Source organism: Polistes fuscatus, unplaced genomic scaffold (assembly GCF_010416935.1).
Source record: "Polistes fuscatus isolate 324 unplaced genomic scaffold, CU_Pfus_HIC Scaffold10, whole genome shotgun sequence".
Classification (NCBI taxonomy): domain Eukaryota; kingdom Metazoa; phylum Arthropoda; class Insecta; order Hymenoptera; family Vespidae; genus Polistes; species Polistes fuscatus.
The window spans coordinates 5,806,387-5,830,565 of record NW_025112998.1 but is presented as its reverse complement, the minus strand read 5'-3'; the positions used below and the strand labels follow the sequence as shown (position 1 = coordinate 5,830,565).

Genomic DNA, 24,179 nt, shown 5'->3' with positions numbered 1-24,179 from the left:
AAATATAAACATATCGTCGGTTAATCTTACTTTTTTCATTATTTTTCTTATTAATTGCCGAGTTCTTTATTATTGTCATGTAATTTGTGTTTTCATTTTAATCGCGTATTCAATTTTATTTGTTAATATTTATTTATTTTTTTTTTGGATAGTACAGTTTTATGAAGGAGTTTGGATTGTTGGATAATTGAGTAGAATTTTAAAAATATCAAATTTGATTTAATATTTGGAATTGATAACGCGAGTCGTACGTATAAATTAATTATTTTTATCAAAATAAGATATTGACAACTGAAAACATACGAGCAACATCGTACGAGTCGAGTCGAACACGAAAGGAATCCGTATAACGAAGGCAAACTTTCAATCGACTTCTTGGTAATGATATTGTCAAGGGAAAAAGAAAAAAAAAAAAAGAAAAAAGAAAGAAAATAAAAAGAAGATATTTAATCACATGAACGATTAATTTCTTACAAAAATTAATTAAGTATCAATCAATCATTTTGTAATCATCAAGTTTTAAAAGTAAAAAATTAATAATAAACGTTTAAGTGCAAAATTAAAAAATATAAAATAAGAATAACAATAAAAATTGTTGGCAAAATCTGTAATAGTATTAATCGAAATAAAACGATTTCGTTGCAATTTTCTTTTTAAAAAGTATAATAAATATCGTATCTATATATATATATATATAAAATAAAATAAAAAAATAAATATTTTCAATTTAACGTACGAGCTAAATAAAAACGCAATTAAAATTTGGCGCGCAGCCACGGCTAGTGACGGTACTGGTAGCTCGTGAAGAATCGTGAAGACTCGTGATAGGTGGAGACGTTCGTGGGTGATCGTAACGCCGGTGGTGGCGTTTGATGGTGGGGGGTAAAGAACGGGAATCACAGTAGAGCCGTCAGTTGGCCGCCGCGCGTCGGCGGTGTAATATCTTGTTGTGAATTGTTTGTTAATAATTATCGTTACCTCGATTGATTTGTTACCTTGATCGATCCTTTTCAAAGGATACCTCGCACATATTGATCTCCGTACACGTCACTAAGAACTATATAAGAGTCATCTATTTTCAAATAATTCAATTATTTAAATTTACATTCCAGTTTAAATAATAGGAACGAAAAGGGAAAGTGTCGAAGGCAAATATCTGTCTGTCTCACGAACGGTGTATGTACATATATACATATACATATATATGTATATGTATTTATGTATATATATATATATATATGTAAGTGTTATGTGTGTTACTACTGTGTGTAATGCGTGTGTTTGTCGGTGGAACGAGTTCATTTCTTCGTCCAAGGGCTTCCCGTGTCCAGTGACGTTTTTTTAAAAGAAGCTTCTGATATAAATAATTCAAAAGATCATTCTCGTGTGAGGATCAATCTAACCGAAAAAAAAAAAAACAACGAGACATTTTATTTCATTTTTCTAAATGTAAAAAATAGCATAATGTTGATAATCATTTAACGTTTTTTACCATCAGTTTTAAATGATACAAATATATTTATATATAATTTGAAAAAATAATTTTCTTTTTTTTTGTTACTTATCATTAAACAAATTCGAATACGCGCTACCGTATCGACAAAAAAGACAGTAGGTGTGGCGCGAAACGTGTATTTTCTCTACGACAGAAGAAATTATCTCTATCTTTATCTCGTTTATTTTTTTCTTCTTTCTCCTCAGACATTTTATCGTCTTCCTCGTTTACCTTCCACAATTTAAGTTTTTATTTCTTTTATACACATCTCTTGGAGTCACGGATGATACTTATGTAAGTAAATTTAATGTATTACGTTTAAATTTTGGTTATACTGGTCACGAAATATCAATTCGTATGTTGTTTTTTGGTATCACCAATCGTGTCACTTGCATTTTAAATAAGAAACCAATGATAATGATTTATCCATCTTGACAATAACCAATCAAAAAAATTCATTCTGTTTCAATATCTAATCGAAGATTATTTTTTCTTTTTTATGTTTTAATTTATGATTATTACACTAAACTGATGATTAGAGATTCTTTTCGTTAATTATTCTTTTATTAATTTAAGATTAAGCATTTTTTATAAGAAAAAACAATTAAAAAATCGAGAGCAAATTATTAATAAATATTTTTATTATTAAAGGAACGTTTAAACAACGTAGATATCACCAAGAAGAAGAATATCTAACGAGAGCTTCCTTGCAACAGAAAATATTTTTTTATTTTATTTTATATCTTTTTTATTTATAAACTATTCGAAGATGTACGGGTGATAAACAATCTTCCTCCTCAAAATGTTGATCAAAGAATATAGAATTCCTCTGCCGCTTACGGTGGAGGAATACCAAATTGCTCAACTTTACATGATAGCGGTAAATATGTAAACTGAAATTTCGTTTAATTTCTAATCTAGTTAATCTCTATCAGTTTCGCAATTTTCACAATTTGATTAAACAGTAATTCAATTTCCTTTTAATCCGACATATTTTTAAAACAACAACACGAACAGATAAAAACAAACAAATAGAAAAATTTGAAAATTGTGAAACCAACCTCAAGCAGGTTACAAATATTAAACAAATATTATTTATTAAAAAAAAAAAAAAAAGAAAAAAAGAAAAAAACAAGGAAAGAAAGAAGAATTTGTTGTATTGTAGAAAAAATCACGCGAAGAAAGTAAAGGTACCGGAAGTGGGGTAGAAATAATAGTTAACAAACCGTATACAAATGGTCCCGGTGGAAATGGTCAATACACACATAAAATTTATCACGTTGGTAGCCATTTACCAGGATGGTTCAAAAGTTTATTACCAAAATCGGCATTAATAGCAAAAGAGGAAGCATGGAACGCGTATCCTTATACAAAAACGCGATACACGAGTCCGTTCGTCGAGAAGTTTTCCATAGAAATAGAAACATATTATTTTCCTGATAATGGTTATCAAGAAAATGTCTTCAAACTTAGCGGTGCCGATCTGAGAAACAGAGTTGTAGGTATGTCGTAAATATTTTTTATGAAAGAAAAATATTTTCTATTTAATATCATCATACTGTGAATAATTAATTAAATAATAATAATTAATTAAATTTTATTACATTTTATTAGATAAATTTAATTATACAAATTTATTGTATAATACATAAAGCAAAAAAATAATCCAACTAAATCAACATATTAAAAATCTTAAATTTAATATAAAACAAAACTAATACGTCAATAATATGAAACATTCCAGATTTGATTGACATAGTAAAAGATCAAATTGATTATGTCAAAGAAGAAGATCCTAAATTATATATCTCCGAGAAAACAGCAAGAGGGCCATTAACAGAAACCTGGTTGGAAGATTATTGGGCTGATGTCAAAGTAAAAATACACTTTATTATCCTTTCAAAAAAAAAAATAGTAAAATTAAAAAAATAAATAAAAACCAATAAAACGATACACAACCGAACTATCTCTTATATTTAGGATAAACAGCAGCCAACACCATCGGGAAAATCATTAATGTGTGCATACAAATTATGCCGGGTTGAATTTCGTTACTGGGGTATGCAAACAAAATTAGAAAAGTTCATACACGATATGGGTTAGTACTTGTTACCAGATACATACATAGATACATTTTTTGTGCTAATTCTTATTCATAAATTTCGTACATTTATTTTACCTAAAATAAGTTAAGAATTTATTTTGAAACGAATAAAAAAAAAAAAAAAAATAAAAAAAAAAACAAATAAAAAAATAAAAAAAAAAAAAAAAAAAAAAAAAATAAAAGAAAGAAAAAAAAAAACACTACCGATTAAAAACGAATTCGTAGCATTGAGAAAAGTGATGGCACGAGCACACAGGCAAGCCTGGGCCTGGCAAGATGAATGGCATGGTTTAACTATGGAAAACATCAGAGAAATCGAACGACAAACTCAATTAGCACTACAACAAAAGATGATGGCTCTTACTGAGTCAGGTGAAGAAATAACTGGGGATGATGATCAGGATACTAATACAGGAAATACTGGAATGACGCCGCAAGAAACAAACGTTGCTCGAACACTCGCAGCTACTTTGAGTAGTATCGAGAAAAATGAGGATCTTCAAAGTCCACCGAGGGTCAGGAAACCATCGGATATACCGATCATCAATACAGCTGTTAGTTCTGAAGGAGAAATTAGTCCTGAAGATTCACCAACGGAACAACCCAATACTAAGTAATTTATTAATATTTATTGTTGAATATATATATTTTTTTTTTTGTATTTGTAATTTATATTATTTTTGGATTGATAATAAAATTGTTGTAATAATATAATGTTACAAATATAACGCATAATATCATACGTTAATATAATTTACGTGTAATATCATGTGCCATAAATTCGTAATAATGTTATCGGATTAATTATTATAATATTAATTTCTTACAATTTTTTATATATTTTTTTTTTATTCAGTAATAGCCATAAATTCGTAATAATATTATCGGATTAATTATTATAATATTAATTTCTTACAATTGTTTATATTTTGTTTTTTGTTATTCAGTAATAGCCCGAACGACGAAAAAAGTGAAAAGAAATCATGGAAGAAGAATGCAGCAAGTCATTCGCCAAGTTCAGCTAAAAGTATGGACATGCAAATAGCAAATTGGAGAATGGAGAGTATAGTTCGAGAATCCGAAACAAGTAGCGAAGAGGAATTCTTTGATTGTCAGGGTAAGAGTTACATTTTATTGTTATTATCTTTTTCTAATTATCCGAACTAATTGATTTTATAGGAAAATAAGCATGACAGTAGTATCAAACAAGTTGATGTATCAATCATTGCGATAAGCAAGAATTAACTTTTTTAACAATTTTTTCATAAAATATTTAAAAATAACGATAAAACGATAATAATAATAATATTAAAAATAATAATAATAATAATAATAATAATGCATTTTGTGCATCGTTTTATTATCTAACCTGCATCTAGTAGATACGTTAATCCATTATTCATTTTCTAAACTCAACATACTCTGCAACACTTCGTGGTTTCGTACGAAAACAATTCGTTCGTTTGATATGACGATGATAAAAAAGAAAAAATAGAAAGAAAAAAAGAATATTTATGTAAAAATAAATTAATGACCACAGAGTGTAAACAGAATATATATTCCAGTACGAAAGAAAGTTTGAAATGTGTCTAATTGTTGAAAATGTATTTTATCCATTTACCTATCTATCTTTTTAATTACTTTCTCTTATTTAACTCATTTTCTTTCAATCTTTTTGTTTTCTTTTTCTTTCATAGGTAAATAAGTCAGCTATTAAAAAGACAATAATAGCATGTGTTGACTATTTCGAACAGTCTTTTTTATGTCTACCTTCTCTGTTTTTTTCTTGCACTCCACACATACACCGCAGCTGGGTTCATTATACCTACTATATGTAAAGGTAGGACGCGTAGTTAACGATGAATAGTTCATCATCATCATTAGAAGAGAACAAACACACACCACACACACACATACACACGCGTGTGCGCACAATACACTAGCTATTGCAAACAAATGAAAGTATATCTCTTGAAAGAAAATTATACAATTGTTTAATAATAAATAATAATAATAATAAAAAACACTGTGTGCGCATTATATACGTATATATATATAAATGTATGTATTAATTATTTTCTTCTAATCACTATAGCTGCAAAAAAAAAAACAAAAATACACGTAAGCACCTTACGCACGCGCGCACACAAAAAATAATACACACATACTGTATAGTATATATTTACTATATATTATAAAGCTTTTTTAATAAATTTCTAGAATTGTTGTTTAACTCTAGAATACTGCATGAAGTTATTTACCCGAGCATGATTTATGAGCATGGCTACATAATTTATTGGCTGAACGATGAAAATCTTTTTAACTAACATCGGACGATGTAACAACCTGTTGCATGATGTATTCGCGTTAGAACTTGGACCATAGAAGTAATCGATATTTGGTTACATCATGTGTGCACAACGTTATCTAGGAAATTTAGAAATTACTGATATAGTCATTTTATTCAATTTAATTGATCACCTTTTATACTATTTAGTTGCTTCCTATACTTATACTTAACAGTAATTATATTATAATAATTATAATGGTAATAATAATAATAATAATAATAATAAGAATAATAATAGGTTAAGAATAATAATATGATATATTTAAAAAAAAAAAAGAAAAAATATGAATCAAATATAAAATGGAAGAAAATAGTGCACAATTGATATTAATTATATGTAATTATACTTTAGAGCACTTTGAAGATAACTCTTCATTAGCTAAATGGAGTTCTTTGGATCTTCTAGCAGAAGAGGACGATGGTGCATCTCCTGTGTCAATAACAAACAACGTGGAAGGTAATAATTTTTTTTTTTAACATTCTTTAATTATTTATTATCATTTAATTGTACGATTATTATATCGTAAGACAGTGTTTCCAAAAGTTTCCCAAAGTTTGCGTGCGCCGCGAAATATTACTAACGTTTTCATAATTTTATTTTTATTTTCAATTCAATGTGATAAGATAATAAATCTAGGAATAAAACGTATATATATATTGAGCTAATCCTTTAATTACTTTTGCAAAGTAAATTTATTAGATTTTGAAATAGGACGCCTTGACAAAATTTGAATTCAGAAAAGGGCCACCGAGAATAGAAAAAATGTTGGGAAACAACTGTCATTGCATGAAAATTTATTTCAAATTTTATTCAAATAATAATAACATTAATTGTATTTTTTTGTTTATTGAACTTTTTTTACAGAAACAGATACGATATTCTCACCGTCGTTTCTACAACCAATTGCAAGCGAACGTAGTAAGAGATTACAAATTATCACATCGACTAGCATTGACGTTTCTTGTCCGACATCGCCCCAACATTCTCCAACACATCAATCTTGTAAAACTACAGTACTATTAATCGTAATGCACGCTGGAAGTGTTTTAGGTAATTATCAATTTTAATAAATTATTCTTATTTTATATTAAGGGTGGGGGGGTGTAGGGTTAATTCGGTCGAAAAATGGCATATTTTTATGAATTTTTATTGAAGAAACGGTTAATATAAATGATGTTATTCCAATGGGGTATTGTCAAGTCATATTTCAAGAATACTCTATGAAATTTTCTCAAAAAGAAACTCAAAAAGTTTCAAAAAATCGAAAAAAAAAGTTAAATACCCTACCCCTCCCCCTTAACTAATGTATAACGTAATTAATTATATTATTATATTATAATAGATGCCAACATAGATTTGACTGCTAAAAAATCGGATGTAACTACGTTCAGAGGTGCCTTTGAATCTGTTATGAGACAACATTATTCTAGTATGGTTGGACATGTTTCTATTAAATTTGTTTCGTGTCCCTCGATTTGTACCGAAGGTCTGGGTGTTCTTTCGAGGTAATAAAAATTCGCTTGTTTATTCGAATAATTTTCTTTATTTTTTTTTATTAGAACAACATAATTCCATTTGTATTATTATCTTTTAATTTTAACACCTTGCATTTTAATATCAGATAATTCTAAAATTAAAAGAAAAATATATATATATATATATATATATATATATATATTATTTATATTAATTAAATATATTTATATATTATTAAATGTTATATATTAATTAATAATATTATATTTATATATTAATTAAATGTTATCAATCAGTTTAAGTCCATACAGTTTTGACATGTCACCATCATGCATGGATGCACCTCAAGTAACGAACGATACCATACCAATCGGTGCAATACCATTATTGGCAAGTGCAAGCTCGGATTATGAAGAAGCAGTAACACGAGTGGTGACAAATGCAAATCAAATTTATCAAGAATTTATTAAGAGCGAAGAGGGTAGAGGTTTTAGTGGACAAATTTGTTTCATCGGTGATTCCGTAGGTTCGATATTGGCCTACGATGCATTGTGTAGATCTACGCAATATCATTCGAGGCATAACAGTGAAAACAATATATTGGAACCGAATAATCAAGGAACCGAAAATAATGGAATATTCGAGGATGGAAAACATTTGAGTGCACCTTCACCCAGAAGAAGATCTTCTGGTACAAAGTAAGAAATATCATTTTTAATTATATTTTTATAATAAATTTTAATCGAACACGCACCATTAATATGCTATTATTTTTTAATATTCATTTAAAATTGTAATAAATATTATTACCAATCATTGTTATATACATCTTAAAAAATGAAAATTATTATGAAGATAAAAAAATAAATTTGTCTTACCAGCGACAGGTCACAACAATGTAAATTAGAATTCGAGGTAGGAGAATTCTTTATGTTTGGCAGTCCATTGGCACTCGTAATGGCGTATAGAAAAATTTCATCACACGAAGATAAGAATAGTAATATTCCAAGGCCAATGGTGAATCAGGTTTACAATCTTTTTCATCCAAGTGATCCAGTGGCAGCGAGAATCGAGCCATTGATATCAGCAAGATTTTCATTATTACCACCTGTTAATGTTGCTCGATATCAAAAGTATCCTCTTGGAAATGGACAGCCTTATCATTTACGTGAGTCTTCTTTACTTTGTAAATGAGTCATTGATAGAAAAGAAAATGATTAACATTCCAATGATTTTTATTTTCTTACTTTTTTTTTTCTCTTTTTTCAGTGGAAACGATTCAAAGCAATCCACAATTATTTACGGATGGATTAAACGTTCCTAACATATATATGACTACACCGGTTCAACATTCTCATTTGAGAAGATTGTCGGATATTTCGATTCACAGTACTATGTCTGGTATCATCGATAATATTCCCTTACAAGTTGTTTCTGCTAGTAAGTATTTATTCAAATACAAAACAAATCTATTTTATAATATATAGATATAATAATAATAATATCAAATATATAAATAATCATTTTGCATAATATTATATACAAATATATATACCAAATAGAAGAAGAAGGAATGAAATGAAATGAAATTTTGTAGTTACACAAAAATGGTGGGGCAACAAACGAATAGATTACGCTCTATATTGTCCAGAGGGTCTGGCAAATTTTCCTACAAACGCGTTACCTCATCTCTTCCATGCTAGTTATTGGGAATCATCAGACGTAATAGCATTTATATTAAGACAGCTGGGTCGATTCAATTTGCCTATGCTCGGTAACGAAGAAAAAGAACTCTCCTGTTTCCGTCCAGGTCAACCTAGGGAAAAATGGAACAAAAAACGCACTTCGGTCAAGCTGAAGGTTATTATTTTTGTCTTTAAATATTTGTCATTATTATCGAATGTACTAGGTATCCTAGTTATTAATGAAATTAACGTCACGCATTAAACATTTTTAGAACGTTGCTGCTAATCATAGAGCCAATGACGTAATCGTTAAAGAAGGTGCTGCTCAAGTATTAGTTGCCAGATTTATGTACAGTCCAATAGATGTAATAGCTTTAACAGGTAAACTAACAGTCACGATTAAATCATATTTTTATTTCCAATAACGTTTACAAGCGTAATGTAATATTGGACTCGCTCTTTAATTTATTATATATTCCAGGTGAAAAAGTAGACATTCATATTATGAAAGATCCACCTGTTGGAGAATGGACGTTTTTATCTACCGAAATTACTGATAAAAATGGTAGAATAACATATAGAATACCTGACGACAAAGCTCTCGGTTATGGGCTTTATCCTGTTAAAATGATTGTTAGGTGATTGATCGTTCTCAATAATTGTATTATATAATTATTTATATTTATGTGCCAGAGTAATTATGACAATGCATTGTGTGAAAAATAAATTATAAATTGATTTATTTTTTGATTATTGTTTTTACTTATTGTTAATCAAATGTCATCATTATTCGGCACACGTATTCCCATTGTTATTGATTAATATTAAAAATAACATAATTGATTGATATATTTAGAGGAGATCATACATCTGTCGACTTCTTTATGACTGTGATACCTCCGAAAACAGAATGTGTGGTCTTCAGTATCGATGGATCGTTCACAGCGAGTATGTCAGTTACCGGAAAGGATCCTAAAGTTAGAGCTGGTGCTGTTGATGTTGTCAGGTAAATATTTATAAAATAAAATCATACCTACTAATATGATATTTATCCTCGATCAAACACTTTAACAATTTGTTGTTTTATTTATAGGCATTGGCAGGAATTAGGCTATTTAATTATATACATTACTGCACGACCTGATATGCAACAGAAGAAAGTTGTGTCTTGGTTATCTCAGCATAATTTTCCTCATGGTTTGGTGTCCTTCGCTGATGGTCTTTCCACGGATCCGCTTGGCCACAAAGCAGCGTATTTAAATAATTTAGTCCAGGTAAAGAAAATAACAACCGAACGATCAATTGAGCCGTTTATTTTGAAAGTGGCCTAACTCCATTTAACCTTAAATTGAGATATTTAAAGGTTTGCGTTTCAATGCAATTAAAAATATACGTAAAGAATAACAATGAGAGTTATGTTGCTTAAGTGTATCTAAAGGTGTTCAATTTACAGTTCCTATTAAAATAATGGCAATTATTAAGCGAATAATATGCGTTTTCTTACCAAGAATGGAGTTAGGCCACTTTCAAAATTAACAACCAGATTCGTTATAAAATTTGAAGGAATCGAAATCCATTCAACGTAATTTAAGATGCTTCAAATTGCGAAAAAACAATACTTATTTTATTTTACATATCTTATCTATCCCAATTGAATATTTTTTTTTATTTATTTTTTTTTATTTTATTATTTAATATTATATCTTTCAATGTATTCGATCGAATTGAAAATTCTGTTCAATCGAGATCAAGTTAATGATTAGAAATACGATACTAATGAAGTGAAAAATATTTTGTGATTACAGGAACATGGTGTGATAATACATCAAGCGTACGGTAGTAGCAAAGATATAAGTGTTTACACGTCAATAAATCTAAAACCCAATCAAATATTCGTTATCGGTAGTGCATCGAAAAAACATCACGCATTAGCAACAATACTTCACGATGGTTATGCAGCACACTTGAGCATGCTACAGGTACACGGTGGTTCGAGACCAGCAAAGGGTAACGCAAGGATGGTAATACCACGTGGTCAATTTGGTTTACCTGGTCAGAATGCATCTTTGCGGCGCAGAAGGTATGTCATTTTTAATATTATTATTATTATTACTATTATTATCTAAACTCATTTGTAAAACAAATGAAATATATTCGATGATAATTCGCTGATGATCTTGAAACTAATCCGAGGGAAATTCGTATTAGAAAATTAACAGAAAATGCAGTACATGTGGATGTATAATATATATATATATTATTGCGATAGATTCCATAAATCTATCTCTTTCCCTCACAATCTATCAATAATCTTTTTTTATGTATTCGTAAATGAATTAATAATTATGATGAATTAATACGCTGAAAGCTACGAGCTCGATCGAATGAAAATAATTTGATCGAATGAGATAACGTGTTGTCCTTAGGATTTTTTTTTTTTCTTTTTTCTATTTTATAAGAACAACGATATGGGTTTGCAAATGAGGTGTAATTTGTTCAAGGTAAAACAATAAAAGAAAGAAAAAACAAATTAAAGAATCATTCATCGTCGATAAATAATATGTAAATGTGGTATTATTTGCCAGTCCATATTGTTTGGACATTGGAACTTGTCAAGGTGTGATATTTGCAGTATGTGTATGTACGAATACGAAAATACTGGCTTTTTTCCAGTAATGACACAAGCATCAACTCCTCAGCGTGCAACAGTGTATACTCAAAATGGAAAGTCACATTAGTGACATCTAACACACGACTATAATCTGCGTAAAAATTAACTTAATCGCATTGGTAATTATCTTTCCTACCTTTCTTTCTTTCTTTCTTTCTTTCATTCATTCTTTTTCTCTCCTATACTCTTCCTTCTTTAATCTATTTTCTATCTTTTATGCTATCTTTATCTATCTATCTTGCTCTCTAACAAACACCACACTGGATTTATGGATAGAAAGATCAATATTTTAAATTAAAAAAAAAAAAAAAAAAAAAAAAATAAAAGAAAATATAGAAAAGAAGCGTAAGATAAAAATTGAAGATTATTATATTAGGCTTGAATTTGAATTCGATTATTATTATTATTATTAACGTTGCACAGCTGTGTGTTGTTGATTAACGCGAGAGGAGAACATGTCGAAAAAAAAAAAAGAAAAAAAATAGGAAGCGAATAAATTGATTGAAAAAAAAAAAATTGAAAAAAAATTGAAAGGTGTTCTTGATAAAAAAAAAAATCTTTCTATCTCTAACATGCTGCAAGTGTGCCGTGCTGTGATACTGGCTGATGTTCAATGGACACTCGGGAGATGTCTAAAATTCAAGAATTTCTTCGTTGCAGGTACATGCTATGAGGATATAAGAATCAAAAAAAAAAAAAACAAAAAGAAAAAGAATAAAAACGCGTCGTAGTTTAAAACGAAAAAAATATGAAATAAAATATGAAAAAAAATATTACGTCGTTGTGTGTTCTCGAAAACGAACGACGATTATTTGAGCGCCCGCACAAAACTGAGGATAAAAAAAAAAACACATGAAAAATGAACAAAAAACATTGAGACGAACTAACGAAAAAATATATATTTAAAAAAAGAAAAGAAAATATATAAGTAACACAACACAAAAAATATTATGTCTTATATTACTTTCTCTATGAAACATTTCAAAAAGATAAAAAAAAAGAAAAAAAAAAAAAAAGCAACGAAAAAAGAAAAGAAGTAAAAGTAAAAAATAATAATAATATATCCAGGACGTGTGGTTAAATCCGCTTTGACTGTTTAGATGCTCTCAGTGATTAGAGTTCTCTCGTCTAATCTATCGAGATTATCTGATCCTGTTTTTAGTAATCAAGGTAAACAGATGTGTTATAATGTTATGTTTGTAACAAAATTTTTCTTTGAGACTGAATGCTCTGTGGGTTTTATTAATATTATTATTATTATTTTTTTCTTTTTCAATTTATTTTTTCTTCATTTTCAATTTGTCTCTCGAAAAGAGTTTGACGAATCACCTTACGAAAAAATATTAATATTAATATAATTATTGTTAAATTTGGCTAATGAATTTCATTTAGATATTTATTTTAAATATTATACGAACAGATATACGTTAATATAAATATTTGATATAATTGTAATTATTTTTCTTTTTTTATTTCTACGATTATTAAACAAAATATATACACATATATAATAATTCAATTAATTAAGTTTTCTTATACATATTACGAAAGAAATATTCGAATTCGGTGATTCGATAGACTCTAATCGTCGAATTTATTTGCAAATCAAGAATTAATTATAGATTAGAAAAATTGTAACGTCAATTGCACGATTTTATAGTTTCGAATGAATTAATCGTTGAAAAAACATCGCGCGCAATTAAAACAAAACGACGAACGATCTGTGTTTGTCAACATTTAAAGAAGAAAGAAGAATTCTTTTCTATTTCTCTTTCTATTCTTCTATCTTTTTAATTACCACAATTATACATTAGGCTTAATTCATCACGCTTGTTATTAGAACACATCTTCACTTCTAAACAACAATGAAGATCAACAAGTCATTTTTATTTTAATCGATCTACTAATTAATCAATTAATTTTTCAATTGATCTGCAGATAAACTGACTAATTCGTTCATTGATAAATATCTTTTCGTTCAATCCGCGTAATATTAATAATTTTCTTAATTAAAAAATGAAATATAAATAAATTTATCTTTTTAAATTTATCGATACAATATTTCTAAAAGTTTGTTTATAAAAACGCAAATAATATCAGTAAAAAAAGGAAAAAAAACGAAAAAATCTAATTTACGCATTTATTTTTTTATCCGTTTCTTCTTTATTTTATTTTTCTTTTTTAGAAATAAAATTTTGGAAATATTTGATCAATAGAAATAAAAGGCCGATGATTATTATTCGTAGCTTTTAGACCGAACATAATTAAAAGAAAAAATGATTTGAACGATGAGCACGATCCATCAAGCAAGCAACCATCATATTCTGCTTTTTATTCACGAACGACCTATGTTACGTCATCAACCTCATGCTTTCAGCGTAGAACAAAAAAAAATAGAAAAACATTTAAAAACACGTACTGTTAAACGCATTGGTATAATCTTTTAAATGTGTACGTCCCATTCATTTTCACGATACGAGACACATTCTACATTCACATTCTGTATTTCCTGTCACTTACATCGCATCTTTCTCTATTTCTTTCTCTCTCTCTCTCTCTCTTTCTCTCTCTTTCTATTTTTCTAACGACAATCTAACACAATTTTGAATAATAAATATAACAAAAACTTATCTTACAAAATTACCTTGCTTGCTACGAGCTTATTATCTATGATAATTCTTTGAAATTGAAAATTACCGAAAAATCATTTTTTTTCCTGATGCACGAGATACGCAAATGATAATAAAAAAAAAAAAAAAAAAGAAAAAGAAAAATAAACGATAGGATCATCAAGCTGCTTCTTTTATCAAATCCCGGATGTACCCAATTAGATGAATGTCAAACATGGCGGATGCACATGTGACTCTGTTTACTCTTACAACAATGAAACTTTGCGTAATATCGATTGAACGTTTTATGAAATACGTTGTAAGAAGAGGTTCTAGTTTTAATAATAAATTTAGTTCGATGCGATTTTACGCAAGGATTTTACGCAAAAACAATTATTTATAATTTTGTTATAAAATCATATATCATTCGCGAATAATACATAAAATATACATATAAATACTGAATTTTTGTTTATTGACATATATTTATTATATGTTTATACAAAAAGTATGTATTATCTTTTGTTTGTATTTTTTTTTTTTAATATGTACGAAATATGTATCGATTTCGTGTTATAGAAACGAAAAGATATAAACGTGTTAATTGTAATCAAAATTAACAGCTCTTTTAGAACGGCGAAACGAGCTATTTCCCAATCAGGTGTGGGAAAAATATTCCCATTGGAACGAAGTACGAGCTTAGGACCATCACCACCACCACCAAGTTCGGTTGAAAATGTGGCACCGCATTCGGCGCCACCAATCAAAAATACCGCCACGGATAAGAAGCTCTGACGACTTACACGCTGCCGCTCTTTCTTCGAATACTTGCATTAATTTCAATGAATAATAATATTTCATTTACTTATTTAATCGTATTCGTTCACATTAAGTATCTCCTTCTCTTATTAATTCGAATTTTAATTTATCCGACACCGATTTTAAACTACGAAAAGAACTGCATTTGTATCATTTTTACGTCGAATTTTACGTCATCGTTGTGAACAATTACGTTAATCGTATTACGTCGTTATGAGTATATAATACTACGTAATTAATAATGATAATAATATCAGATTTTTTTTTTTAATCGTTTTTATTAATTAGAAAATTTATTTTAATTATAATATATATATATATCGTTTCGGATCGAAAAATAATTCGAAAATTTCTAATCACTCAATGTTGATTTTGATCAATGCGACTACATATTCGTTACAAGTTTTTTTCCTCCGAATCGCATAATCGTAATAATGCATTACGTAAAGTATGCAGAGAAAAAAAAAAAAAGGAAAAAAAAGTATTCGTTTATTATCGATTCGATAATGTGCATGATGTTTAAAACACGTCACTAGCGTTTTTAAAGTTTAACATTTTCTTTTTTGTTTAATATCTGGACTGATTATTGCGAGATAGTGACTTGCAAATAGATTACGTGACTTGATTAATACTTTGTTTACTATGATACGAAAGGAGTGAAAAAATATATTCGTTCGAACTATTATATGATCTCAACTAATTGTTGTTAATATTTTGAAAGATAAATTATTCTAACGTTGAACGTAAATTAGTGTTCATATATTTCTCGTATATATGTAATATATGGGGGGAGGTAAAAATAAAGGGTTCGATATTAGAAAGGTTTATAATACTTGTTAATAATATGTTGCCAAAAGATATAAAACTCTCATAAATAATAACAGTTTATTTACATCGAAAGGATTGATTTTGGGACCCATATTAATTAGAAATATTTATCTATGAGTACTATAAGCCCTTCAAATATCGAACCCTTTTTTTTTATCACCCTGTATATAAAATTTATATATACATCGTTATTACATATAGTTATCAATATTTTTGTATTGTATAATTATCGTTTATTCTTATAACTATCATTATTAAAATTATTATTATTATTATTATTATTATTATTATTATTATTATTATTATTATTATTATTATTATTATTATTATTATTATTATTATTATTATTATTATTACAATTAATCTGTATTTTTTTTTAATTGATTAGAATGAATTAATCATACGTGAATATGCAGAGAAAAAAAACTATAAACTAAATTAAAATTGTTACTATAAACAAATGAAATATAGATTTAAAATATTAGAAATTATTGCGCAAAAATATTATTATATTAATTAGTTATTACAAACGTTGTCTATGAGATAGATTTTAGATAAATAATTGTAACAATTTCTTTTATATATATATCGTTTTTTTTATTTAATTCAGTTTTATTTATCCTTCTTATTTCTTTTTCATTTTTTTTTTCTTTTTTCTCACGACAGTGAAACTTTGCACACACGCGACTCTCTTTTTACATGGTCGGTGTAAAAATTAACGAAATAAATAATATTATGTATATATATATATATGTAAACTACATACATAATGCATAAACATATATGTATGTGTATATATATATATACATATATTTTATCGAAGGAAAGTGTGTTACGAAAGTCTGTATCGTAAATTTACTACATTTCTCATACACTGAAAGAAGACTGTACTAGAAAAAGGAATGTAAAACTTATAAAGCAAAAAAAAGAAATCCGTGTGTCGATTATTTAAACAAAACAAATATATATACATATACATACATAAATAATATTTGGTTGTCGAATTTGCTTAAAAAAAAAAAAAAAAAAAAGGAAATTAAAAAAAAAAATACGACAAATATTCCTGGCATGGTGATTCGTTCCAAGATAAAATTGTAAGACAAATCTTCTATATATATATATATATATAAAATAGAACAAAAATTATGAATAGGTTTGCGCCATTGTTGTCCCCCTATCGACTGATAATAATTAGTAGTATCGTGTGTATAAATTCAACATTTTCATTTATTACACACATACACACACACACACACATAAACACACTTACATGCTCTTACAATTAATTAGTCCTTAAAAAGATTATCAAGCGTTATGTGTGTGCATATGTACCTTCATATATATTTGACTGTATTTATATTGTTATATGGCATGTGAAAATAGTTCTATTATATACATATATATAAATCTATAAAAATCATCGTTAATATTAAATCATCGTCGGAAATATAGAAGATACGCTCAGAAAAAAAAAAAATATGTTTAAATCGTTTGAAAGAAAAAAAAGAAAAAAGAAAGATTATATAATATCGACTATGATTAACACAAATTCGTAAAATAACTTGGAATTATTTTTAATAATGTTCGATACATTATAGCAGTGATGTGTGAATTAGAATTAAAAAGAAAAGGAAAAATAAATAATAACAATGATAATAATGATAATAATAATAATAATAATAATAATAATAATAATAGTAATAATAATTATTTAAAAGATTTGAACCTTGAGATAAAAATCAATCAATATGTATTTACTACAGTATCTCGGGAAAATCCGTTTGAATCATATTTTTTACTTTTACACTGGTCTCAAATTTTCAATTACGATATTTTCAGTATTTTTCTCTTTAAAAAAAAAGAAAAAAAAAAAGAAGAAGAAAGAAAATAAATCATTGTTAAAGATATGTGAAAAATAATTATGACATGTTCATGCAAATTACATATATTATTATACACGCGTAAAGCACACGCATACATACATAAACAGCGATAAAAACGCACGCGTTTGCGTTTGATATTATATAAATAATAGATTAATTAATATGACTGGAAAAAGAAATATTTTAATTATATACCACGCAAAGCCATTGATAAAACAAAAAAAAAAACTATTAAACGTAACGAAAATTCTATTTTTGTTAATGTTAATCTCAAGCAAAACGTGTCATAATAATAATAATAATAATAATAATAATAATAATAATAATAATAACTAATCAAACATAATTTATTCTTTTTGTAGTAAAGATTTTTGCTATTAAAAAAAATTAAAGAAATAGTTATTTTATATATATGTACAATATTGTTAAATGATTATATATATATATAAAATTTGACTTGAATAGTTCAAAAGGAGAAAAGAAATTTTCTGCATTCAGATAAGAATAGAAAAATATAGGATGAAAAAAAATAAAACTTAATTAAATTTCTGTCATTTTGCGCCAAAAAATTAGGAAAAAGCGAGAGATTGATTTTGTTTTCTTTTTTAAATTCAATTGTCAAATTGATGATGATGTAAAAGAGCATGTAATACTCTTTCTATTATGTATTATATATGCGTAACTATATATATATATATATGTATAATTAGGTTACAATCATAGTTACTACATGCAAGAAAAGTATCATGTGCAAAAAATAAAAAAATATATATATATATACACATACACATACACATACATATATGCATACGTATTGTAATATATTTTTATACACTTGTCATATGTATATTGACAGACCGTTGTAACCCCACTGGCTCGATTAATTGTCCATGCTGTGGAAAGTTGCTATTATAAATAGGAAAGATAAAATACCTCTCCTCTGTTGTAGTTCTTTCTTTTATTCTTTTAATGTGTTTGTTTCTTCTATTTTTTATTTTCATATATATATATATATATATTTCTTTCTTTATAATTTCTAGCGATGAAAAATTAATTATGTAAAAAGTGTTTGCAAATAAATGGAGTTGTGTAATCGATCAATTCAAAGTTACCTAAACGTCCAACAAATTATAATAATTACACAAAACGTAATGGAATTTTCGACAAACTTTCATATTATTTCATAATAATAAATTTCATAAATTTCATAATAATAATAATCGATAAAATTTGACGTTATATAAATTAACCATGAATACAATTGATAAAGTTACACAAACTTTTGTTATATTATTTATTATTCAAAAGAAATATTAAAATTATTATTATGTAGTTATATTAACTCTAATTATTATAGAAAACATTATTTTAAATATAAAACGTTAAACATCGATTAAGTAAATTTATATGAATTCAGTTAATCCTATTGATGATGATTTAAAAATGATAATATTAATATACTTATATTAATATATATTATAATAATAATATATATTACCTTAATATTAATATAATATTAATATTACAAAATACTAATATTGTAAAATATTAGAATTTATTATTTTTCTTCATTACATATACATATATATACTATCAGCATCTTCCTCGTTTCAAAGATATCCAATAAAAACAAAAAACTACTGCGCAGCGTTCAAGAAATATTAAAATTATTATTATGTAGTTATATTAATTCTAATTATTATAGAAAACATTATTTTAAATATAAAACGTTAAACATCGATTAAGTAAATTGATATGAATACAGTTAATCCTATTGATGATGATTTAAAAATGATAATATTCATATACTTATATTAATTCATAATATAATAATAATATATATTACCTTAATATTAATATAATATTAATATATATATATTACCTTAATATTAATATAATATTAATATTACAAAATACTAATATTGTAAAATATTAGAATTTATTATTTTTCTTCATTACATATACATATATACTTATATATATACCATCAGCATCTTCCTCGTTTCGAAGATATCCAATAAAAACAAAAGACTACTGCGCAGACGTTCAGACTTCCCTCGGATCTGGCACATCGGGGATCAGAGCGCCGGACGGGCGGTGTTCTGCGAAGCGTGTTGAGTCAAACGGTACAGCTCGTCATTTTTTTTCTCTTTTTATTAGTAATATAATTCATTTTCGTATTTAAAAAAAAATATAAAGGTGTGCATTCAAAGGAATAAAAAAAAAATGAGAAAAATGTGGTTTAGTGGTGATCCTTAACGCATTGCCCTAACGTATCAAGCGATTATCCTTTTTTAATATGGAAGAATGGTTGGACATAAAGTTGTTTCACTGATACTCTTCCTAGCAGGTAAGAAATTACGAGATTAGATAATGAATTATTAACAGACATTATACCTATACCTTTAACGATCAATGTAATTATCATACCCTATATCTTTCGAACAAGAAATAAGATAGAACGAATATGATAATGAAAGACTGAGCGAGATAAATGGATGCATGCATTCATCAATAACGCGTCTCACTTATCCTACATATGTGTATGTATGATCAGCCTGAGTGCTCGATCGTTACAATTTCAGGGTCGCGTTATGCAAATCCGGACTATTCTATGTCTCTACCAATATACTTACATTTTTATTGAAATATGTATATATATGTATGTATATATGTGTATATATATAACAGCAACATGATTTGTAAATGACACGAGGAATTATTTTGACAACTCCCCATTTTTTGACGTTTCAACAACTTTGATTATTTTTTGTTTAATATTTTGATAACAGATGTCAAGTCTTGATCGAGAATTTTATTTCTTTGTGTATCGAAATTAAAATTAAATCTTAATCTAATTTTGTTTCTTCACTTTCTAAATTTTGTTTTTATTATGGCATAGATAAATATTTTTATTGTTAACAACGTCATAGGAATTTACAATTTTTTTTTTTTTTTAAAGTATTTTTAGTAGAGTAGTCGAGAGACATTTAGAAATTAAAGAACATATGATAACTTGTTTTTTTTTTTCATTATTACTATTATTATTATTATATTTTTTAAATGTTTCATACTATTCCATAATTTATTTCATTCCTACTTTTAAAAATGAAAACTGCAATATATACATAAGTGCACATTGAAAATGTATAATTATTAAAAATATTAAAAAACCAAAAAATTAATAAATTGTATATTTTTAGGATGGCAGGGAGTAGCAACTTTAATACAAGTACGCCATGTAGCAGTAGATGTAGGTCAAGCTCTTATATTAGCTTGTGCAGAAGAAGATGCTCTTCCACATACAGATTCTCCTGGAGTAATGTGGATAAGAGAAGGTCGTGAAGATGGGCAGATTAAGCGGTTAAAAGTTGAGTCTAATGGCATGCTAGAACTTGTAAATGTTAGCACAGATGATGCAGGAAATTACTCTTGTACCTTGGACGATGACTTGGACGCTGTTAAATCCAGAATAAATATAGAAGTTAGAAGTAAGCTTATTTTTTTTCTTTTTAAACCATTGACAATGCATTCGATATCGAATGAAATGAAATAATAAATGAATGATTATTTTAGCACCACCACCAGCTTTGCGAAATGTTTGGGTAAAGCCATCTACGATATTGGCTAATATTCTTTGGGAAGTCGGTGGTACAGGTGGATATCCTATCATAGATTTTACTGCCGAATATCGTCTAAAAGCAAACGATGGCGAGAAACCGGAACAATGGAAGCCCATTATACCAACGCACATTCCTCCCAATTCTGTAATATTTGTCATTTCTTTTTTATAATACCTTATATCTTCATCGTCGAATATAATTTATTTCAATCTTATTGTGTTTTCCAATAATATAGAGACAAATTGACGTGTACCATTTGATGCCAAACACGACTTACTCCTTTCGAGTGTGGGCTACCAATCAGTTGGGCAGGGGAGAAATAGTAGAAGTTGAAAATCATACGCATCATAGCGTGGAAGAATTGGGTAGGCACTGTATTATTATTTACTAGTATCAATGAATAGGGATTTTTTGTTTATTTTTTAACCAAATGCTATTGTATATATATATATGTACATACATATTATGTATAGAAATTAATTCGGTGTCATAAATAAATAGTAAATTTGTTTTAAAAAAATCACCGAATCAATTTCTACGCCTAATAAATATTATACTTAGTATTGTATTCTTCCATATAAATATAAATTATTGTTTTAGAACTTGCAAGACATTTTTTAGCGGGTGTAGAAGATTTTGACATCCGTATTTGGATTGCAGCAGTAGGCATTGTTATGGGAACACTTTTGTTTCTTGGTATAGGTACATGTTGCCTCCTCTATCGTGAGTGCAAGGCACCCTGTAAGCATCTCCTAATAACTGTGTATAAAGCTTTTGCTTCTACTCTATCTCTTCTATGCTGCTTTTTCTGCTATCAAACTAAAATCTTTAAACTTCATATTAATGTAACTATTCATTCTATTTAACAACATTCTATTTAACAACATTCTATTCAATTATACCCGAATGTTTTAATTTTCAATCGTCCTTTTTGAATTCAACAACAAATATAACAGCAGCACAAATCATTAAACTTATCTATGGCCCTAATCTCTAGCTTTCTTTTAAATCAGCTACTTTCATCTCTCAATTTCGACTTAATTCTATTTCTAATATTACAATGCCAATTACTATTCACTAATACTTCCCTTACTGCAAGCGCTCTGCAAATTTTATATTATTAATTAATTATTAAAATCTTTCTAATATTTATAAATATTTCATTGTAACACTTTTTTAATTTTTGCACACATTTTATAATCTATGGTATTAAGGTAACTCTATCAAATCTTTCTCTTCAGACAGTTTGCCTTTCTAATAGAGCACCTCTATAGCATTTCTAGGAATGATACTTACTACAATCCTTTGAATTATTTCCTTTAATCGCTAACCTTATTAATTTAATTTAATTTAATCTAATTACCATAATATATAGACTGTATATTTAAATAAACTATTAAATGTAACTTTAAAAAAGAAAAACCCGAGAAGTATTATTAATAAACGTATTAACATTAGTAGTTGTAAATATGTTTAATAAGTGTTGGCGGTTGATATTTAAAAATTATGATTACGTAGAAATGATAGGTGTAATGAATAGTAAATACAATGATAGAGGTAGAGCATTGTGGCCTAGATAATAAATACGTTATATTAGAATTTACATATTTGGTTATGATAAAAAGGTAGAATAAAAGTAGCAAAGTTTATTTGTCAGGTGATAATTAATTAAATAATATTAATTAGTGTATGTTTATTAGTTACAACACACAATGTATTTGATTAGAAGCACTGTTATTATAATACCTGACAAATAATTTTAAAAAGGGACAGGGTAGAAGCTAATATAATCAATGGCCTAGACCAATGAAAATTAATCTCCGTTCCGAAATTGCAGCGCAGCTGGAGGAGCAGGAGGTGATTGAACTTGTTCCAAATATTATTTTGAATCCTGGATTTTTTGACGAAAGGACAGAACACATTCCGCAAGATGAAAATTTTAACAATCAGACTACAACACGCCTAAATAATAACAACGTAGTGCAGCCCAGGCGACTTTAGCAATCATTAAATTAGATTTCTGCATGGAGGATTTTTGTTTTTTTAAATGAATGGGTAAGAGCAGCGCATGATTTAAATATCATATATATAAGTGTGTATAGGTTGTATTTCAAATAGCCTCACGTGATTATTATAAAAGTGCAACAAATGCAGGGCCACTAAAAAAAAAAGAAAAAAGGGAAAAAAAAAGAAAAGAAAAAGAAAATTGGAATCATATTTGTATTCATGTTGATGTCTAAGTATGTATCAATGCTTGGAGCATTCAGATAAACTAAATTTTTTAGACACAATACAATGTAAAGTGTTCAAAGCAAAAGTAAGACTCTGCTAGACTTTGTGAAATGGCAAAGTAGATTTTTGAAAAAGTTTTGTCATTCAAACTCGCTAATTTCTTGTTGCTCGTTAACGGAGCTTAAGTGAGAAACTCCTTTGAGCCAAAAATTATTTAGTAAGACTGTAATTTTAAGAATAATTCTATATGACGTAATATTTGGGGAAAAAAAAAGAAAAACAAACTGGAGTTATATAAAACAAGATCTAATTTTATTATGCATAAACTTCTGTTTTGCATAAATTAGGGGGCACCAATTATTAAAACTTTTAAATTATAATTATCTTTGAGCACTCATGAAAA

General features: G+C 27.3%; 2 protein-coding genes across 11 annotated transcripts; both read left to right on the top strand.

Annotated features, from left to right (window-relative positions):
* The first annotated feature begins 890 nt into the window (after window positions 1–890).
* LOC122523988 (protein retinal degeneration B) lies at window positions 891–15,863 on the top strand. Of its 7 annotated transcripts, none has more exons than XM_043646016.1 (21): window positions 891–1,176; window positions 1,702–1,789; window positions 2,147–2,375; window positions 2,661–2,997; window positions 3,240–3,370; window positions 3,476–3,593; window positions 3,825–4,212; window positions 4,547–4,716; window positions 6,302–6,406; window positions 6,815–7,000; window positions 7,293–7,455; window positions 7,723–8,124; window positions 8,308–8,594; window positions 8,696–8,866; window positions 9,024–9,286; window positions 9,384–9,492; window positions 9,593–9,749; window positions 9,968–10,117; window positions 10,205–10,385; window positions 10,917–11,191; window positions 15,015–15,863. In XM_043646016.1, exons 3-21 carry the CDS (start codon window positions 2,298–2,300, stop codon window positions 15,184–15,186), a joined length of 3,843 nt encoding a protein of 1,280 aa, XP_043501951.1. In that variant the 5' UTR covers window positions 891–1,176; window positions 1,702–1,789; window positions 2,147–2,297; the 3' UTR covers window positions 15,187–15,863. The 7 variants fall into 7 exon arrangements, with proteins under 7 accessions (XP_043501951.1, XP_043501959.1, XP_043501976.1 ...); XM_043646024.1 differs by having other exon boundaries at window positions 891–1,240; XM_043646041.1 differs by lacking the exon at window positions 891–1,176 and having other exon boundaries at window positions 1,460–1,789; window positions 6,359–6,406.
* Window positions 15,864–19,923: 4,060 nt separating this feature from the next.
* On the top strand, window positions 19,924–24,179 carry LOC122525998 (neuronal cell adhesion molecule). 4 transcript variants are annotated; one of them, XM_043649062.1, is made up of 7 exons: window positions 19,930–20,047; window positions 20,121–20,271; window positions 21,125–21,412; window positions 21,498–21,688; window positions 21,780–21,909; window positions 22,145–22,285; window positions 23,382–24,179. In XM_043649062.1, exons 2-7 carry the CDS (start codon window positions 20,229–20,231, stop codon window positions 23,543–23,545), a joined length of 957 nt encoding a protein of 318 aa, XP_043504997.1. In that variant the 5' UTR covers window positions 19,930–20,047; window positions 20,121–20,228; the 3' UTR covers window positions 23,546–24,179. The 4 variants fall into 4 exon arrangements, with proteins under 4 accessions (XP_043504998.1, XP_043504999.1, XP_043504997.1 ...); XM_043649063.1 differs by lacking the exon at window positions 23,382–24,179 and adding an exon at window positions 22,759–22,824 and having other exon boundaries at window positions 19,924–20,271; XM_043649064.1 differs by having other exon boundaries at window positions 19,925–20,271; window positions 23,387–23,473.

What these genes read in the sequence shown, in the direction of transcription:
- LOC122525998 (XM_043649062.1), top strand. Translation starts at nt 20,229, where the DNA reads ATGGTTGGACATAAAGTTGTTTCACTGATACTCTTCCTAGCAG. An exon ending in AATAAATATAGAAGTTAGAA is followed by an intron (nt 21,413 to 21,497) that starts GTAAGCTTATTT and finishes TGATTATTTTAG; the next exon opens with CACCACCACCAGCTTTGCGA. An exon ending in CGCACATTCCTCCCAATTCT is followed by an intron (nt 21,689 to 21,779) that starts GTAATATTTGTC and finishes CCAATAATATAG; the next exon opens with AGACAAATTGACGTGTACCA.
- LOC122523988 (XM_043646016.1), top strand. Translation starts at nt 2,298, where the DNA reads ATGTTGATCAAAGAATATAGAATTCCTCTGCCGCTTACGGTGGAGGAA. An exon ending in CTTACAAGTTGTTTCTGCTA is followed by an intron (nt 8,867 to 9,023) that starts GTAAGTATTTAT and finishes GAAATTTTGTAG; the next exon opens with TTACACAAAAATGGTGGGGC. An exon ending in GGTGCTGTTGATGTTGTCAG is followed by an intron (nt 10,118 to 10,204) that starts GTAAATATTTAT and finishes TTTTATTTATAG; the next exon opens with GCATTGGCAGGAATTAGGCT.